At 47.3% G+C, this 15,082-nt stretch overlaps 2 protein-coding genes across 4 annotated transcripts; one reads left to right on the forward strand and one right to left on the reverse strand.

The window, feature by feature from the left end:
• The first annotated feature begins 41 nt into the window (after positions 1 to 41).
• Positions 42 to 1,333, forward strand: LOC131137496 (neugrin-like). Its single transcript, XM_058085519.1, has 3 exons — positions 42 to 450; positions 514 to 624; positions 693 to 1,333. Exons 1-3 carry the CDS (start codon positions 221 to 223, stop codon positions 1,249 to 1,251), a joined length of 900 nt encoding a protein of 299 aa, XP_057941502.1. The 5' UTR covers positions 42 to 220; the 3' UTR covers positions 1,252 to 1,333.
• A 468-nt stretch (positions 1,334 to 1,801) lies between these two features.
• On the reverse strand, positions 1,802 to 13,642 carry LOC131137005 (sortilin-like). Of its 3 annotated transcripts, none has more exons than XM_058084443.1 (20): positions 13,479 to 13,637; positions 13,048 to 13,346; positions 12,362 to 12,421; positions 12,200 to 12,273; positions 12,035 to 12,137; positions 11,801 to 11,962; positions 11,047 to 11,120; positions 9,568 to 9,617; positions 9,332 to 9,459; positions 9,080 to 9,224; positions 8,313 to 8,468; positions 7,877 to 7,983; positions 7,703 to 7,805; positions 7,291 to 7,462; positions 6,584 to 6,774; positions 6,316 to 6,505; positions 5,828 to 5,944; positions 5,210 to 5,503; positions 4,413 to 4,542; positions 1,803 to 3,194 (listed from the first exon to the last, which is right to left on the reverse strand). In XM_058084443.1, exons 2-20 carry the CDS (start codon positions 13,327 to 13,329, stop codon positions 3,180 to 3,182), a joined length of 2,553 nt encoding a protein of 850 aa, XP_057940426.1. In that variant the 5' UTR covers positions 13,330 to 13,346; positions 13,479 to 13,637; the 3' UTR covers positions 1,803 to 3,179. The 3 variants fall into 3 exon arrangements, with proteins under 3 accessions (XP_057940427.1, XP_057940426.1, XP_057940428.1); XM_058084445.1 differs by having other exon boundaries at positions 1,804 to 3,194; positions 5,210 to 5,322; positions 5,395 to 5,503; positions 13,048 to 13,640; XM_058084444.1 differs by having other exon boundaries at positions 1,802 to 3,194; positions 9,571 to 9,617; positions 13,048 to 13,642.
• Positions 13,643 to 15,082: the final 1,440 nt, after the last annotated feature.

A 15,082-nucleotide genomic window follows, 5' to 3' on the forward strand; every position in this document is an offset into this window, starting at 1 on the left:
ATGGATCTCAGAAGGGGTGGGGTTGTCCCCACTCCTGTCCAGAAGGTGGCGCTACCGCACAGCAAAAAGCTGCCTGCCAGCCGCCAGAAAGAGAAGAAGAACACCGTGTTGCCTTTACGGGACGCAACCAGAGTGTTAATGGTGTCGCGTACAGCTCCACTCGGCCTCCTAACATTTTAAGAGTCATCTTGAGCAGTCCGCCGTCACTCGGGCCGTAATCATGGCCGGACGGCTCCCCGTGACCGCCGTGCTGGCCACGCTTGGGGCTCGAACAGTAGCACCGCCGTCGGCATGCGGTCGCAAGGTTCCCCTCATGTTCGGCCGATTTAGCAGCGGAGGTGCCAGCAAGGGACGGATGGAGAAGGATGCTGTGCGCAAACAGTTCCACCGAGAAGAAGATGAAGGCTTCATGATGGAGGACGTGGGGGACCAGCTGGAGACATTGCTGGCGTGAGTGTTCTCCAAACATCTGATGCGTCTACAAGTGTGGTTTCATTCCTTATGGTTGCTCAGACAGAGGAAGAAGACCCGAAAGACTATCAAGTACCACATGATCAAGAGGAAGATGATGCCTTCAGGGGCTCCGGAGAGGAAGCTGACCTGGCTAGCAATTGAGCAGATAAGGTGAAGAGTTGAGGAGTTTTGACCCCCCCCCCCCCCCCCCCAGTTAAACGGGTTCCGTGTCGTTCCAGATATCTCGGACAGGAGCAGCCAGGCGAGTGGTCGGTCCAGCGTCTGGCTGAAGGCTTCTCCGTCTCCCCCGATGTGATTGTCAGAGTGCTGAAGAGCAGGTTCAGCCCAGACCCAGACAGGAAAACCCAGCAGGATGCTCGGGTTGTGTTGCCTTCAGGGTCCGGGGGAGAGAAGAGCGGAACGAAGAGGCACGGAGGCCGCTCAGCAGCCGTGCTCCCCCCAGGAGATCCAAACAATGGTCTGGTTCCCGTGGCTGCCCATACGCTACGTGGAGACACGAGCCCGGACTCCAAGTCCTTGGCTGTAGCTTCTTCAGCTGTCGCAGGTCCGACCGCTGGCTGGACGTCTGGAAAGACCAAAGACCCCCCAGGTAGGACGCCGGCCGGAGACGACACTCGGTCCAACAAGAGCAACCCGGAAGAGGAGGACGGGTGCTGGCGTGGTCGGGTGCTGTCCGAGGAAGAGATGGAGCAGTGGAAGACGGACAAGCCTCCGCCTGTGGTGCAAGTTGGGAGGGATTTCTTCGATGGCGAGGGCGGTTTCTTGTACAGAATATGAACACTGGTAGGGGGCGTGGTCTTGTGATGACAACATTTTGTTGAGTCGTGGCAAATAAACACCTGCTTTGAACATAAATAGTGTCCTGTACGCAACTCCTGATTGGATTGGATTGGATGAGATTGTCCCAACAGGACGAGTTGGGATCGTACGGATGAATGGAAAGCAAGGAGTCTAGCGTGAAGACGGGAACGGGGTGTTCGTGCTCCATTTTGGCCACCCCAATGAAACGTCTGCGGCGCCCCACTGACGGCATAAATTCAGCAGGTTCATCTGGGTTGGAATATTGCAAAGATCCATTGCCTGCATGTCCGAAGCGCATTTGAAATGATATGTGTATGATTTAAGATTAAGATTAAGATTAAGATATGCCTTTATTCGTCCCTCAGTGGGGAAATTTGTATTGCACAGCAGCAAGAGTACAGATTTGCTGTGTACCCAAAAACCAAAACTAATTGGATTTATTGAAGACGGTAAGATTTAGCTCAAATATCATCAACCAAGTGCTACAAAATAAATGTCAGTTTAAATATCAAATATAATAAATTCATTCACAGGAGCCACAAGCAGAGAAACAGGATCATTTATTGATAAATCCAAGGAAAAGCAGCAGACGGGAAGATGGAAGCCTGCATACTGTATCTACAACACGTAAGCACGTGATGCGTCACATTGTAAGAAAAAGATAGCATGACTTAGTCATGGAATACCAGCTCTCTGCCCCTTTCCATCTCTCCATCTTTCCATCTTTCCATGAGCCCTTTACCAAAGTACCACAATGCTCTCATTCTGAGGCGTGGACACCAACTGGGGGACTACGTGCAGTTCAATGCAAGTTTATATGAAACATCATTTATCCTTCACTGTTCTTACGGAACCGTACTCCCCCTGGTGAGGGGGGCACGCATACCGCCGCAGCACGTTTACTGCACCCTTTGCTAATCCCAAATAGAATTGGCATGACAAACATGGGACAAACAAACTGGGGGCCAAAACCTAAGAGAGTTTTGTTATTGACGTACTTTCTACATCCTACAATATTGTCATGTCATTCTTCCTGTGTGTTTCTAAGACATTTGAAAGTGATGCTATGAAAGTACAGATGTATCCGCTACGACTTGCGCCGTGCAGATTCTAAAGCTTTGGTACAAACCAGATGAAATCATTACAGACGACTACGAGTGCTGAGATGACGACGGTACGACAGCCACGTACTTTGGTCAAGTGTGGCGTTGAAGCTTTTAGCAGGTGAAGTTCAGATATTTCTGTGGAGGCTTCATTTATCCGACAGGGCAGCTGGCAAGGTTGCAGATATTAAAGATGTCTTTTACGTGTATCTAAACGTTGAGACACGTTGAGGCTGCTTTTGAAAGCCAAAGCAACAAACAAAGGAACGAGCCACAGACTAGCAGGCCCAAAAGAGTCCCATCCTGGCCACTGGGGGCAGGAAGACAAAGTAGCTGTCTGTTGTAGTGATTGGGGAGAGATTGGGGAGAGATTGGGGAGAGATTGGGGAGAGATTGGGGAGGGTCGTTACCCATCAGTCGCCTGCCAAGCCAATATCACCTTTGATGGGACGACATACAGACAGAGTGCAGAGAAAGGACGAGTATTTTTCGGAACGCTTGCCAAGTGGTAGCCGAGGCAGGACGGTGATGCTTTGGTCAGGAGTTAGTTTCTCTTGGCCTGACTCAGGTCTTGCATCCATGTAATAATAAATAAACGTCAGCAATTTACACCCAAACATATGGTACGCTCAGGGAGTCGGCATACATTCATTGTGCTTCCAGAAGACGGCAGAGCGACACAGGCCGTCCGTGTGCTAGCTGAGGTCAAAGATCATACGTGATGACAGGAAGTGGCTGGAGACAGGCTGCCGTCAGCAGCTAGGCTAGCTTGCTGCTGAGTGGATTAACAGGCTATACCTGCTATTCCAACAAGTCCTGGCAGAGAATGGAAATAAAAACATTTAGCCAAAACCAGATGACAAAGATCCTCCTGTCATGTCATGACCACAGTCGCACCTTCAGGTCCTGCCTGAGCAGATGTTTGGCGGTAAGAATTGCATCTCATCTGACCAGTTGACATTGTGATGGATCCTGTCTGTGGCCAGCCCTCATAAACTATTTACCTGCACGTCTCCGCTTGGCAAACACAGCAGCAGCTAACGCTTAGCTCATACGATATCAGGTGGCCAACGATGATCCTCAATCCCTGGGCTAGCATGGCTAATTACAGTATGTCGCTTCAAAAGGCCAAAGACACAAAGAAAAACCTTTGATGGGCCATTTCAGGCCCCAGCTCCTTTGCTTTTCCTCCCGGCACTGGGCATATTGGGCATATTGTAGAAATGTATTATTATTAGATATTACACTGGGCATATTAGGCATATTGTAGAAATGTATTATTATTAGATATTACACTGGGCATATTAGGCATATTGTAGAAATGTATTATTATTAGATATTACACTGGGCATATTGGGCATATTGTAGAAATGTATTATTATTAGATATTACACTGGGCATATTAGGCATATTGTAGAAATGTATTATTATTAGATATTACACTGGGCATATTGGGCATATTGTAGAAATGTATTATTATTAGATATTACACTGGGCATATTAGGCATATTGTAGAAATGTATTATTATTAGATATTACACTGGGCATATTGGGCATATTGTAGAAATGTATTATTATTAGATATTACACTAGGCATATTGGGCATATTGTAGAAATGTATTATTATTAGATATTACACTGGGCATATTGTAGAAATGTATTATTATTATTAGATATTACACTGGGCATATTGGGCATATTGTAGAAATGTATTATTATTATTAGATATTACACTGGGCATATTGGGCATATTGTAGAAATGTATTATTATTATTAGATATTACACTGGGCATATTGGGCATATTGTAGAAATGTATTATTATTAGATATTACACTGGGCATATTGGGCATATTGTAGAAATGTATTATTATTAGATATTACACTAATTTGTCAGCTACAAGGCCAAAGTAAGATCTCGATGTTCTTCACGTAGGTCAGCATCTATTGACCTCGGTTGGTTGGAACGTCTCCAACATGCCAAATGTATCAACGTGGTCCTCTGCATCCGGGAATCGATGTAAACGTTAGCCTACCTCATCAGAGTCGTCGTGGAAGTCCACCTTTCCATTTCCAGCGTGGTCGCTGTCCAGTGGCTCATCCATGACCTCGGCCGTGTTGTCCTCCACATGTTGCTGCAGCACCGAGTACCTGTGGACCAAGAACCTGGAGGCAAACGTTCAAATGCTGTTAGCTTGCTCCAAACAACTTCAGGAACCCCCCCCCCTTTCTCAAAGACCTTGTTTGCCCAAAGGGCGCTAGCTTTCCAATGTAGCGCCACCCCCACCAACATACAGGTTATGCTCCTTGTCAGCTAATGATGGGAATGGGAAATGAAAAGTCCAGGGTGTACTCCACCTCGCACCCCAAGTCAGCCGGGATAGGCTCCAGCATACGCGGCATAGAAAATGGATGGATGGATAATGACAATGGTTTATTTGGTCTGACAAAATGTCATAATAATATTAGTTATAATATTATTAATATTAGTTGGACAATCAACATTTGAAAGTGCACCAGCATTGCTTATTAATCCACTTTCTATGCCGCTTTGCACGCTCTATGCACGCTGGAGGGATTATGTCTCACAGCTGGCCTGGGAACGCCTTGGTGTCCTCCCGGTGGAGCTGGAGGAGGTGGCCGGGGACCGGGAAGTCTGGGCTTCCCTACTGAGACTGCTGCCCCCGCGACCCGGACCCGGATAAGCGGAGGAAAATGGATGGATGGATGGATGGATGGATGGATGGGTTAACCAACCAAACTAGCCAGCAAAGGGTAACCAAAACAACCTACAGTAACTACAGCATGCGCTGGTGGAGAGGAAAGATCTAACCTGCCACCGCAGACGTATTTCTTGATGAAGACAACTCCAGCGACAGCGCTCAGTAGCATGATGATGACAACTGTTGCCACAATGGCTCCAGATCTGGAGGAGTGGCCTTCTCCCTGTAAAAACCATATATGAGGTAGGGAACTGAATCCCAAAAGGTCACGACGGACGCAGGCGGCGGTGCTGACCTGGAGTTCATGGCCCAGCAGGTCACTCACACACCTCTTACTGAGGTCAATCTCTTTCCGTTCAGGAGTCTGTCCTCCCTCACACTTGTCTCCGGGGATCCTCCTGTAGCTGGACACGGAAAAGCACGTGTGACGTCAGGATCATGTGGTGCCATCAGAAGAGGAGAAGCGCTGATTGGGTAAGCAATGCAGTCTGTTGTACTTGCATTTATCTATCATTTGTTACATTTATTATTTCAGATTGAAAAGTCTTGTGTTCCTGGTAGCCCTTGGTCACCCTTGGTAGCCCTTGGTAGCCCTTGGTAGCCCTTGGTAGCCCTGGTTGCTTGTTCATTTCACGTTCCTCTGCTTTGAAATGTACTTATGAAAACCTATCAGCATAACCTGACCCTGACACGGTCCAACGTCCGGGGGGCTAAAATATGAAGATTACCCATGAGTCAGCAGTTGCTCCTCCTTGCCATGCAGACAGAACTCCAGCACTTTGCCTTTCAGATCTGGCTCTTCCAGGCACTCGGAGCTGTTCTCCTTGCGGTAATATCCAAAGTCACTGCAGTCAGCCACGTGGCATCAGGAAGGTGAAGACAGAAGATGAGGAGAAGATGAGGACTATGATGGATTTGTGAGAGAGGTTGTCACCTGGTAGAATCAAGTTCATCTAAACTTTGCTTCTGTTGCCTTTTTTGTTTGTTTTCACATGCGCCTCGTCGGCGCTATACTGAGCTGTTAGCTTGTTGCTCCGTGGAGGACAGCTGGGATTGATCAAGTCTCAAGATCAAGACTTGCATGCCGATATCAATATTGGCAGGAAAACAGATGGAGAGCTGATCCCAGACCAGATTGCTCTGATACGACCGTCAGCGGTTATTCTAATGATGGTAAAATAAACGTGCAGACATCTATCAGATGATGAAGTCATACCACAGGAAGTCATCCAGTGTGCACGGGCAAGGCGTTGGTTGAGTGGTGATGGTATAATCTCGGCCATTCCAGCAAACGGAGTCCTTCCTGAGACGCAGATATTTTTCTTTGTAGCCCAGCATGCAGCCATCCTTGGGGTTGCTGATGTCATCAGAGTGGGCCAACCACTGAACATAATCACGGTCCACGCCTGATCAAAAAGACTTTGCTTCATTATAATGCTGGATTATAAACCAGCAGCATTGGAAATGGAATTCCACCCACTCACAGTCTCTGGTGAGGAGATCCCTGAAGTCAATGGTGATGGAGATCCAGTACTGGCTGAGCAAGCTGTCTCTGTACCCCCAGATGCTGACATTCATAGAGCGGGCCCCTGGCTCTGATGCAAGCCCTGTAAAGTAGATGGGCTCCTGGGTGAAGGTATATGGATGCCAGCACTGCCCTTCGTCGGTGGAAAACCTGGAAGATCAGCAGAGGGTGTCCAGGTTGGGAACTGAGGCCAACTCATGGATTGCAGAGCGCCTCGCTGGGTGAACACGTAGTGGCCAGGCTTCCCAATCTACTGCTCAACTCCAAAGACACATTTGGGAAAAGGGACTTTCAGGATTCATTCATTTTCAGGATTTTGGGATGGGGGAGAACATGCAAACTCCACACAGAGATGGCCGAGGGTGGAATCGAACTGGGGTTTCTTAGCTGCGAGGCCTGCATACTAACCACTTTTTACGCCGTGCAGCCTACCTTTCAGGATGTTGACGCTAATTTATGGCAAATTTGTATTTAAAATGTGTTTTCATGTGCGGCGTAGCTTGGTGTCTATGTAGCGCTCACATGAGCCTGATAAGGGGCATAGAAAGTGGAAGCATGCCGACTTTAACGTAAGAAAAGGCAGTAAAACGCTCTTGTAGCAAGTAAAAAGGACCAGGACAAATGATTGGTTCCAACTAAAGGCCCGCTCCGCTATGGACTACCTACTTGACTTTGTCTATCGGTTCATTGGGACTGTGCTCCACAGCCACCAGCAGGCCCCCCGAGTCCAGAATAGCATAATGGTGGGGTCCGTCGAGAGCTTGTATCCAGGTGTAGCCTCCATCATCAGACACGTAGACATCAGGGTTCATCACTGATATCGAACCACCGACGCTTCCTGAAAAGATGCACAAAATGATCAGATATCAACATGTTCCATGTTCCTTCCTCGTTACTGCGATATTATTCGTATTACTAGCGAGGAACTCAAACAGCACGTTCGATGTTCCTTCCTTTTTACTTTAGCCCAATATTATTCATATTATTAGCCAGGAACTCAAACAGCACGTTCGATGTTCCTTCCTGTTCCTGGCACAGTAGCTAAAACCATAAACATATGGAGATGTTTCATAATTACCGTGAGCTAATATGAGGCCCACGGCGTTCGGTTCGCTCAGTGGCAGCATGGGGACGTTGAGCCTCATGGCAATGCTGTAGGCAGCATGGATATGGAGATTGCACTGTCAAAACAAAACAAACAATGTTAGAGCCTACATTCAAGCTAACGCTTCTTCCTTGTTCCTTTGCTCGCCTCTTCTGGGTCTTTAGCTGTAGCATCACACTTGCTGTTTGCAGGTTTCTGAATAGGAGACCACTCCCCTCCTTGGTCGTAGGACACCACGGACTGCACGGAGTTATCTGGAACGACACAACAGCCTTTCCAGCACGTGCACGCTCGGCCAACGCTCCTCCTATGGAAGCATCATGCACGCACTACGCAAATATGGATTCAAATCATGACAAAACATATGAAAACGTAGAAATGAAGCAATTATTACTGACTGTATCTTTAATAGATGATTACAGGAGTATCAGACAGGAATAGTTCGGGTCAGACAGGAGAGACAAACTAAGATATCACACGGCAGCTAATGAAACATTGGGCCCACACCCTGCCCCCGACACGAGTGTCCCAGGTGACACGGCTGTAGAGAGCTGTGGTCAGGCCTTCATGCAAGCACGGGTACCTTCAGCCAAGACGCTGGTGATGAAAACTCCTCGCAGGGAGGTGACGTTAGTGAAGTCGGTGTCACCTCCTGTGGTGGTGTAAAGGTGGCGTTCTAATGACCTGGAGTAAACGGTGCCTCTGTCATCGGACACGTAAATGGTGCCGCAGCCAGTATCTGGGAGGGAAAAGACAAACGGGATCGTGATAAGGAAGCCAAGAATTCCTTGTAGCGTCTACATTGGGAAAAGTACTGCGGGAAGGTAGAAGCATAGCATCCACGTGCGGCCTGGGAAGCCCTAGTGGTTAGTGCGCAGGCCTCACAGCTACGAGACTCGAGTTCAATCCCACCCTCGGCCATCTCTGTGTGGAGTTTGCATGTTCTCCCCGTGCATGCGTGGCTTTTCTCCGGGTACTCCGGTTTCCTCCCACATTCCAAAAACATGCTAGGTTAATTGGCCCCTCCAAATTGTCCATAGGTATGAATGTGAGTGTGATGTATTATGTATTTATTGATTGTATTGTTATTCCATTACTGATCTCTACCATTGGGTGTACGCAGACATCTGGCATCCCTAGCGCTCATGCCAAATCCAGGCCGGTTAGTCAGTGCCGTCGGTGTATTTGTCAAGATAAATCACAAGAGGAGCCTTCACAAGCATACATAATCAATAACTAGAAAATGACCTGACCTAATGGAACGCAAAGTTCCGTTCTGGCTGGAAATAAGACCACACAGACATCGGAAGTATGTCCCGGTATAAAAAGGGAGCCGCAGTGTGGACCGACCTCCTGGATCATCCACATGCATGAAGACCATTTCATCACTTGCTGCAAGGATGGAATAGAACTGCTCGTGACCAACGGCGGGCAGTTGAGCCATATTCCAAGTTTCTCCCTGGTCCACTGACACGTGGATCCTCCTCTCAGTGCCCTGCAGAGGAACAAAAAACCAGTCAAACGGTAAATAGCGTCATTTTAGCAGACCTGAGTTCTTTCTTGCACATGCCAAGTATTCATTTGAAGGTACTTTAGACTCACCTTGCCCGTCATTACAGAAGCAAAGAGGAAACGCCCGCCCAGGCCGAAGGAGTAGATTTTTGTGGCGACAGTTGTGATGCTTTTCCCAAAATCAGTTGTTCTCCTAAGCTCCAGCACTCCCCGATCATCTCAATAACACAAAAGGGCAAATTAGGAATGGAGATTTGTGCTGCAATGCAATGCTAACATCAACAGTGGTTGTTGGTAACTCAAGATGGAAAGGATGAAACACTTACTACAGGATCCATTGCGATTGCTTGAAAAGAAGATGGTATTTTTCCTCTCCCTGGAATTATAGTCACATGATGGGAGTATTTCAGAGAGGAGGGTTGCTCGCAATACAAGATACGCAACATACCAAAACAAAGGTGAACCTACACAGGAATGGCCGGCCTACCAAAATGACCCCAACAGCGCAGTGACGACGCATCTAAGAGCTGGCCACAAAAGTCGGCCTCACTCGCCTCAGTTAAGGTCAGAGTTCATGACGCCACCATTAGCAAGAAACCGGGCAAAAACAAGCTGCATGGAAGAGTTCCAGGACCAAAAGCAAACATGCTGATGACCCCCAAAGGCCTCTGGGAAAATACTCTGGTCTGATGAGACATAATCTGAATGTTTTATTTCAGAAGGCGCATTAAAATGCCTACCTGGCAACCAAGTCTAAGACACACACCTGTCCAGGTTACTCAGGAGGTACACAAGGAAGTTCCTTGTAAGCAACACGCCTGCTGTAAAGTCTGCCAAGCAGGTTTACTGTGGAGGTGCAGCAATAAAAGTCCCAGGAGAATCCTTGTCGACGTGTTCGCCTTTGTCTGTGCCAGTATTAGTGTACTAGAGAGTACTGGAGTGGAAATACCACGTACGACATACATGAAGAGTCCACAGTAATCAGCTCCATGACGTGGACCCATGTTGGTAACGTTTACTGTCATAGCTGACTTCCAGCAAACGAAGCCAATATGCTGCTTTTACCACAACAGGAACAACATGCTGGCATCCACAAGTCACCTTTTCTATTTCTAGTCTTCCACCTGAATGGAAAACAGGTTTATCCGCCTCTGCTGGGCGCCGGCCTTCTGACGCCAGATGCAGCCGACTGCCCTCCCCAGGAGAGGAGATAAAATACCAGCGTGCACAACGTTTCCAGCACGCCGTAAACGCTCGCTCGCCACAGGTCACGGTCGTCACGCATCATCCGGAGTCCGACACAGGGCTGCACACGACCAACGTTCCTCCTGCACTGAAAGTGCTACATCGTGTCCGGATGCTCCCAAATCCGTACTGAGGCGGTACTCATCCCCAAATGTTGCCCACACTTGCGAGTACAGCGGGGGGGCCGAGGATCACATCACAAGCCTCAAACTCCCCACACCCTGCCACGTGCTCGCCCCAATCTAAAGCTTTCAAAGCCCCCGCCCCCCCACCCGGTGAGGCCAGTTTTGCAGGGTCCAAACATCTATCACTGTCACAAAGACAGGAAGTCCCCCACGCGGCAGACATGCTTGTTCTGGATGTTGCAGCGGGGGCGGAGCTGATCGGCGTTTTAAGGCATGTATCGGCCGATATCAATACCGTCCTTTTTCACTGATATCGGCCGATACGATGGGAGCATCCCTACTTCTCTCTCTTGTGCAAAGAAAATACTATATTTGATTGTAAGAATGCGGAGGGAATACGGACGAACACGCAGGCGTATTAGCTGAGTCTCTCACCATTTCACCAGACACACCATGTCATGGATCTTCTTCCAGTTAGAGCCAAAATCTTCAGTCAGCCACAGCTCATCCTGAGGAAAAGATGGTAATTGGTTCAACAGGTCAGAGTTCAGCCAGTTGCATCACACAGTTCCTTTCACGTAGAACAGCGCTGACCACCATGGCAGTCATAATGGCTGCACCCATGTCAACACTTGGATAATAATTGACAGCTTTGCAGCAATGAAAAAGCCAAGTGGAAGGCCCTTGAGCCCAGTGTTGGATTTTGAAAGCGGCTAAGGAACCAATGCCAAAGGATTGAACTACTAGCTGTAATTGCTAGTTGTTGTTTAGCCAAGACACCAAAGAAATGAGTTAGCCTATTGCAGATAAAACATTACTCTACAGATACTTTGGAAAAGCCCCAAACGGGGTTCCAGCCCAAGGGGATTTTGCTCGCACTGAGTATTGACACCGAGACCCATTGGGACATGTTGTCAGAATACAAGCTGCACACTGACTACTCTAAAGTGCAACCATATCTCATTGATTCATTCAGTACTGTCCCTTGAGAAGATATACTCCAGGAGTGGTGAAATGTCACCAATGTACTGACGTTGGACAAGTCAGAGCTAGTTGGACGTTGTTTTGAGGCGATGACATCAGTCAGAATTGAAATATCAGTATTTGTCAACCAAACCAATGTTTGAGCTAAGAAACACAATATTTGTATTTGGAATATTATCATCATACACCTTCATTCCCAACTTACCTTGTAGCTAAGTCCCAGCAGCACGTTGGAATTCTCGGGATTGTAGGTGATGGCTCTGAGGAGGTTGAAGGGCAGTTCTTGGTGGGTGAAAGTCTTCCCAAAGTCGTTAGAGACAAATATGCGTGACCTGTGACCCCCAGACACCTCGCCTGTCAAGATCACCTACAAGGACAAAACCCAGACTGATGAAAGCGGTGAGAGGTTCCTACCAAGGTTTCTGGAAACTTCTCTTACTTTCCCAGAATTGTCAGGGCCAATAGCAATGCCAAACTCCGACCTGATGAAGGTGTTGTTGATGAGGTCCGTGACATCCAAGAAGGTCTTGCCATAGTCCTCACTGGCATACGTGAAGCTGCAGTCACATCTCATGCAAATTCCAGGCCTCGTGGTTTGACTTACCTCCTGTAGAGTTTTGACTGTCCAAGTCTTATCATGAAGAAGGGAACCTGAAACGTCGTTAAAGCCAGCATGACCTGCGGAAACAAAGATGCACCTTCACCATGCACTAATTATTCTGAAAGTCAAAAGCTGGTGTAAGTGACACGAGTGAGGAACACTGACCCCGGTCCCATCTCCAAGCCAGGCCAGTGACACGGATCCACTGAGGTCTTTGAAGGTATACTAAACACACACAGAACAGGGTGTTATTCCGACCGCTGGTCATTTAGGAGACAAAGACTTCAGACTCCAGATCAGCCTTTGATATTGACAGCTACAAAATACTCCTCAACTCAAAACTAATAACTGCCACGCTGCCAGTCACAAGGTCTCCTCCTTGTGGCCATTTTCAGGAGCAGATAGGAGCAGATAGGAGCACAAGGAACGTAGCAGCATATTGTCGTGTCTTACTGTATTGGCAAAAAGGTCAAAGTGCAGAACGGCTCTGTATACCAAAGTTATGGTTGAGCGGACAGCTGCATTCCCGAAGGCAACATGTTGGTGATGTGGAGTGTGGAAGAGCTCATATTGTGCTTATGACAACATAATAATATGTAATACACATAGTAATACACACACGTCCTGCATGCACTTGGGAAGTGTAATAGAATGCTGAAAACGGACACGTCAAGGTACACCTGGTACAACTGGTACACCTGGTACACTTGGTACACTTGGTACACTTGGTACACCTGGTACACTTGGTACACTTGGTACACTTGGTACACCTGGTACACTTGGTACACTTGGTACACCTGGTACACCTGGTACACCTGGTACCCCTGGTAACGGTCGCAGCGGTGACTTACATGGTGGGTGTTGTTGTCCAACTTGGATCCATATCCTTGGAGAGCGTCACAGGAGGCATCCCCGGAGGCGCTCCGCCGGCTTGCGGCGTGGAGGTGCGAAGAAGCCGGCAGAGACCGCTTAGTGATTTTGGCAGCTCGGTTTGAATGCCGAGCAAAAGCTGCCTGTCCGGACGGTTTGGATCTCAAAGGGAAATCTGACCCGGCTGTCAGAGTTAAGAAGCATAAGAGCAAGATGCCAAAGATGCCAAAGATGCCAAAGATGCCAGGCTGGGAAGGTCCCATGGCCGCCGCGGACGTCACTGGACAATGGAAGTAGTCAATGTAAAACAGAAAGAAAAAGTCTTTGTTTATTCAAGTCAGTTGAAGGTCGCTTCGCTCGAAAACTGTCCTGCTGACAACGTTAATTTCAGCGTTTGAAAACATGAAGAGACCTCAAAATCCAGGACTGCCTCCCCGCGCAGCGGTGAAATAAAGTCGAAAATATTTCGGAAAATATCAAATTCACGATGGGAGCTCCACGCCAATTAGCAGGGTTGTCAACACCTAGCCAGCCTGATACACTGTACCAGCAGCAAATTGTGCCTTTGTGGCTATGGCACCAAGCACCCACCAGCAATAATCCGATTGGCTGAATTCACCTGTGGGTCCACCTACTCTTGAATTTGATTGGTTAGATTTTGGACGGGTGGCGCCGCTACAGTAGTAAAACCTGCTGTCTGGCGACTATCGTGGTAGGTTGAGCAAAACTATCATGTACACTAAATCAATACAGTACATGGGAATTTACATTTTCTAAGAGACGAAGATTCTTTTTCTAAAAACAACTGATTTGCACGACTTGTGATATCTTACTACTTTATCATCCCATGACAACTATTTATTTCATAATTATTTAATACAGTACATGGGAATTTGAATTATTTTCTAAGAGACGAAGATTATTTTTCTGAAAACAACTGATTTGCACGACTTGTGATATCGTACTACTTTATCATCCCATGACAATTATTTATTTCATAAATGATGGAGTCAAATGTTCGTCCATAGTACGATTGTCTTGTCTTAGGCATCAGCTGCTCAAATATAGAAGTACTGATTCAATGACTAAAGTTACATTTACTTCATAAAATACTGCACGCATGTCTCCAAATGCAATTAGGTCATGATTGCTATTTGTTCATTTGCAGTGGCAATGGGAAGTATTGTTTGTATCATTGAATTGGTGTAATGGGACAGTGGTTGCTCCGTGTAAGCTCATTACTGTGGGTCATGTGTTGGGGGCCAAATACTTCATATCCTCAGTTGCTCTGATGGCAACTGCAGATCAGAAATAAAATGAATCTTTAAGTGTCTCATATGTCTACGTGTAACGTCTAGAGGGGTGAAAAAGGAAAGTGTTTGTCAGGGAAGGGAGGATCCAGTCATGTGGTCTCTGCTGAGTTATTTGGTTATGCTCCTGTTTACCCTCTCAGGCGGCAAACCAGTCTAACATGTTCTCATTACGCAGCAACAAAAGCTATTTCTCCATGGTTGCTCAACAAAAAAGTGGTGTAACAAGTCAGCAACCATTGAAGTCTCTGGCAAACTATTGTGTTGTATACCCTTCACACCCTCCACAAGTGGACTGGACCGCCGTGTTGGGACCCTTCCTCTGACCAAGCAGTCAACTATTGAGTGGTGGCAAACAAAGCCACTCTTTTCCTCCGAGATACGTTACCGTGCAGGCTGCGCCTTTCAACAAAGAAGCCAAACTTTCTTGTTTGGCTGCACAGGGCAAACATGGAGGATGGGGCTGCTTGTATCCCACTTTGTTTGCCAAGCTCAAAAGCAGAGACTTGCTTTGACCCAAACCTAAATAGAATAGTATAGTTATAGTTTATAGTATAGCAATAAAATGACAGCGGAAGGGACTGTCACCAGACATTTGTTTGTCAACACTGCAAAGAAGTCTGAAAAGTTGAACCGCTTGGACAAAGGAAGGAATCACTAGAATTCATAGGAAGGAATTACCAGCAGAAAGTCAACATTTCAACCT

This window comes from Doryrhamphus excisus, chromosome 10, assembly GCF_030265055.1.
Source record: "Doryrhamphus excisus isolate RoL2022-K1 chromosome 10, RoL_Dexc_1.0, whole genome shotgun sequence".
Taxonomy (NCBI): domain Eukaryota; kingdom Metazoa; phylum Chordata; class Actinopteri; order Syngnathiformes; family Syngnathidae; genus Doryrhamphus; species Doryrhamphus excisus.

Excerpts from the sequence above, each read along its gene's own strand:
- LOC131137496 (XM_058085519.1), top strand. The coding sequence starts at position 221 with ATGGCCGGACGGCTCCCCGTGACCGCCGTGCTGGCCACGCTTGGGGCT. Across the intron at positions 451-513 it reads CAGCTGGAGACATTGCTGGC|ACAGAGGAAGAAGACCCGAA; the intron begins GTGAGTGTTCTC and ends ATGGTTGCTCAG. Across the intron at positions 625-692 it reads CTAGCAATTGAGCAGATAAG|ATATCTCGGACAGGAGCAGC; the intron begins GTGAAGAGTTGA and ends GTGTCGTTCCAG.
- LOC131137005 (XM_058084443.1), bottom strand. The coding sequence starts at position 13,329 with ATGGGACCTTCCCAGCCTGGCATCTTTGGCATCTTTGGCATCTTTGGC. Across the intron at positions 12,422-13,047 it reads TGGACAACAACACCCACCAT|TATACCTTCAAAGACCTCAG; the intron begins GTAAGTCACCGC and ends GTGTGTGTTTAG. Across the intron at positions 7,806-7,876 it reads CAGCTAAAGACCCAGAAGAG|TGCAATCTCCATATCCATGC; the intron begins GCGAGCAAAGGA and ends TTGTTTTGACAG.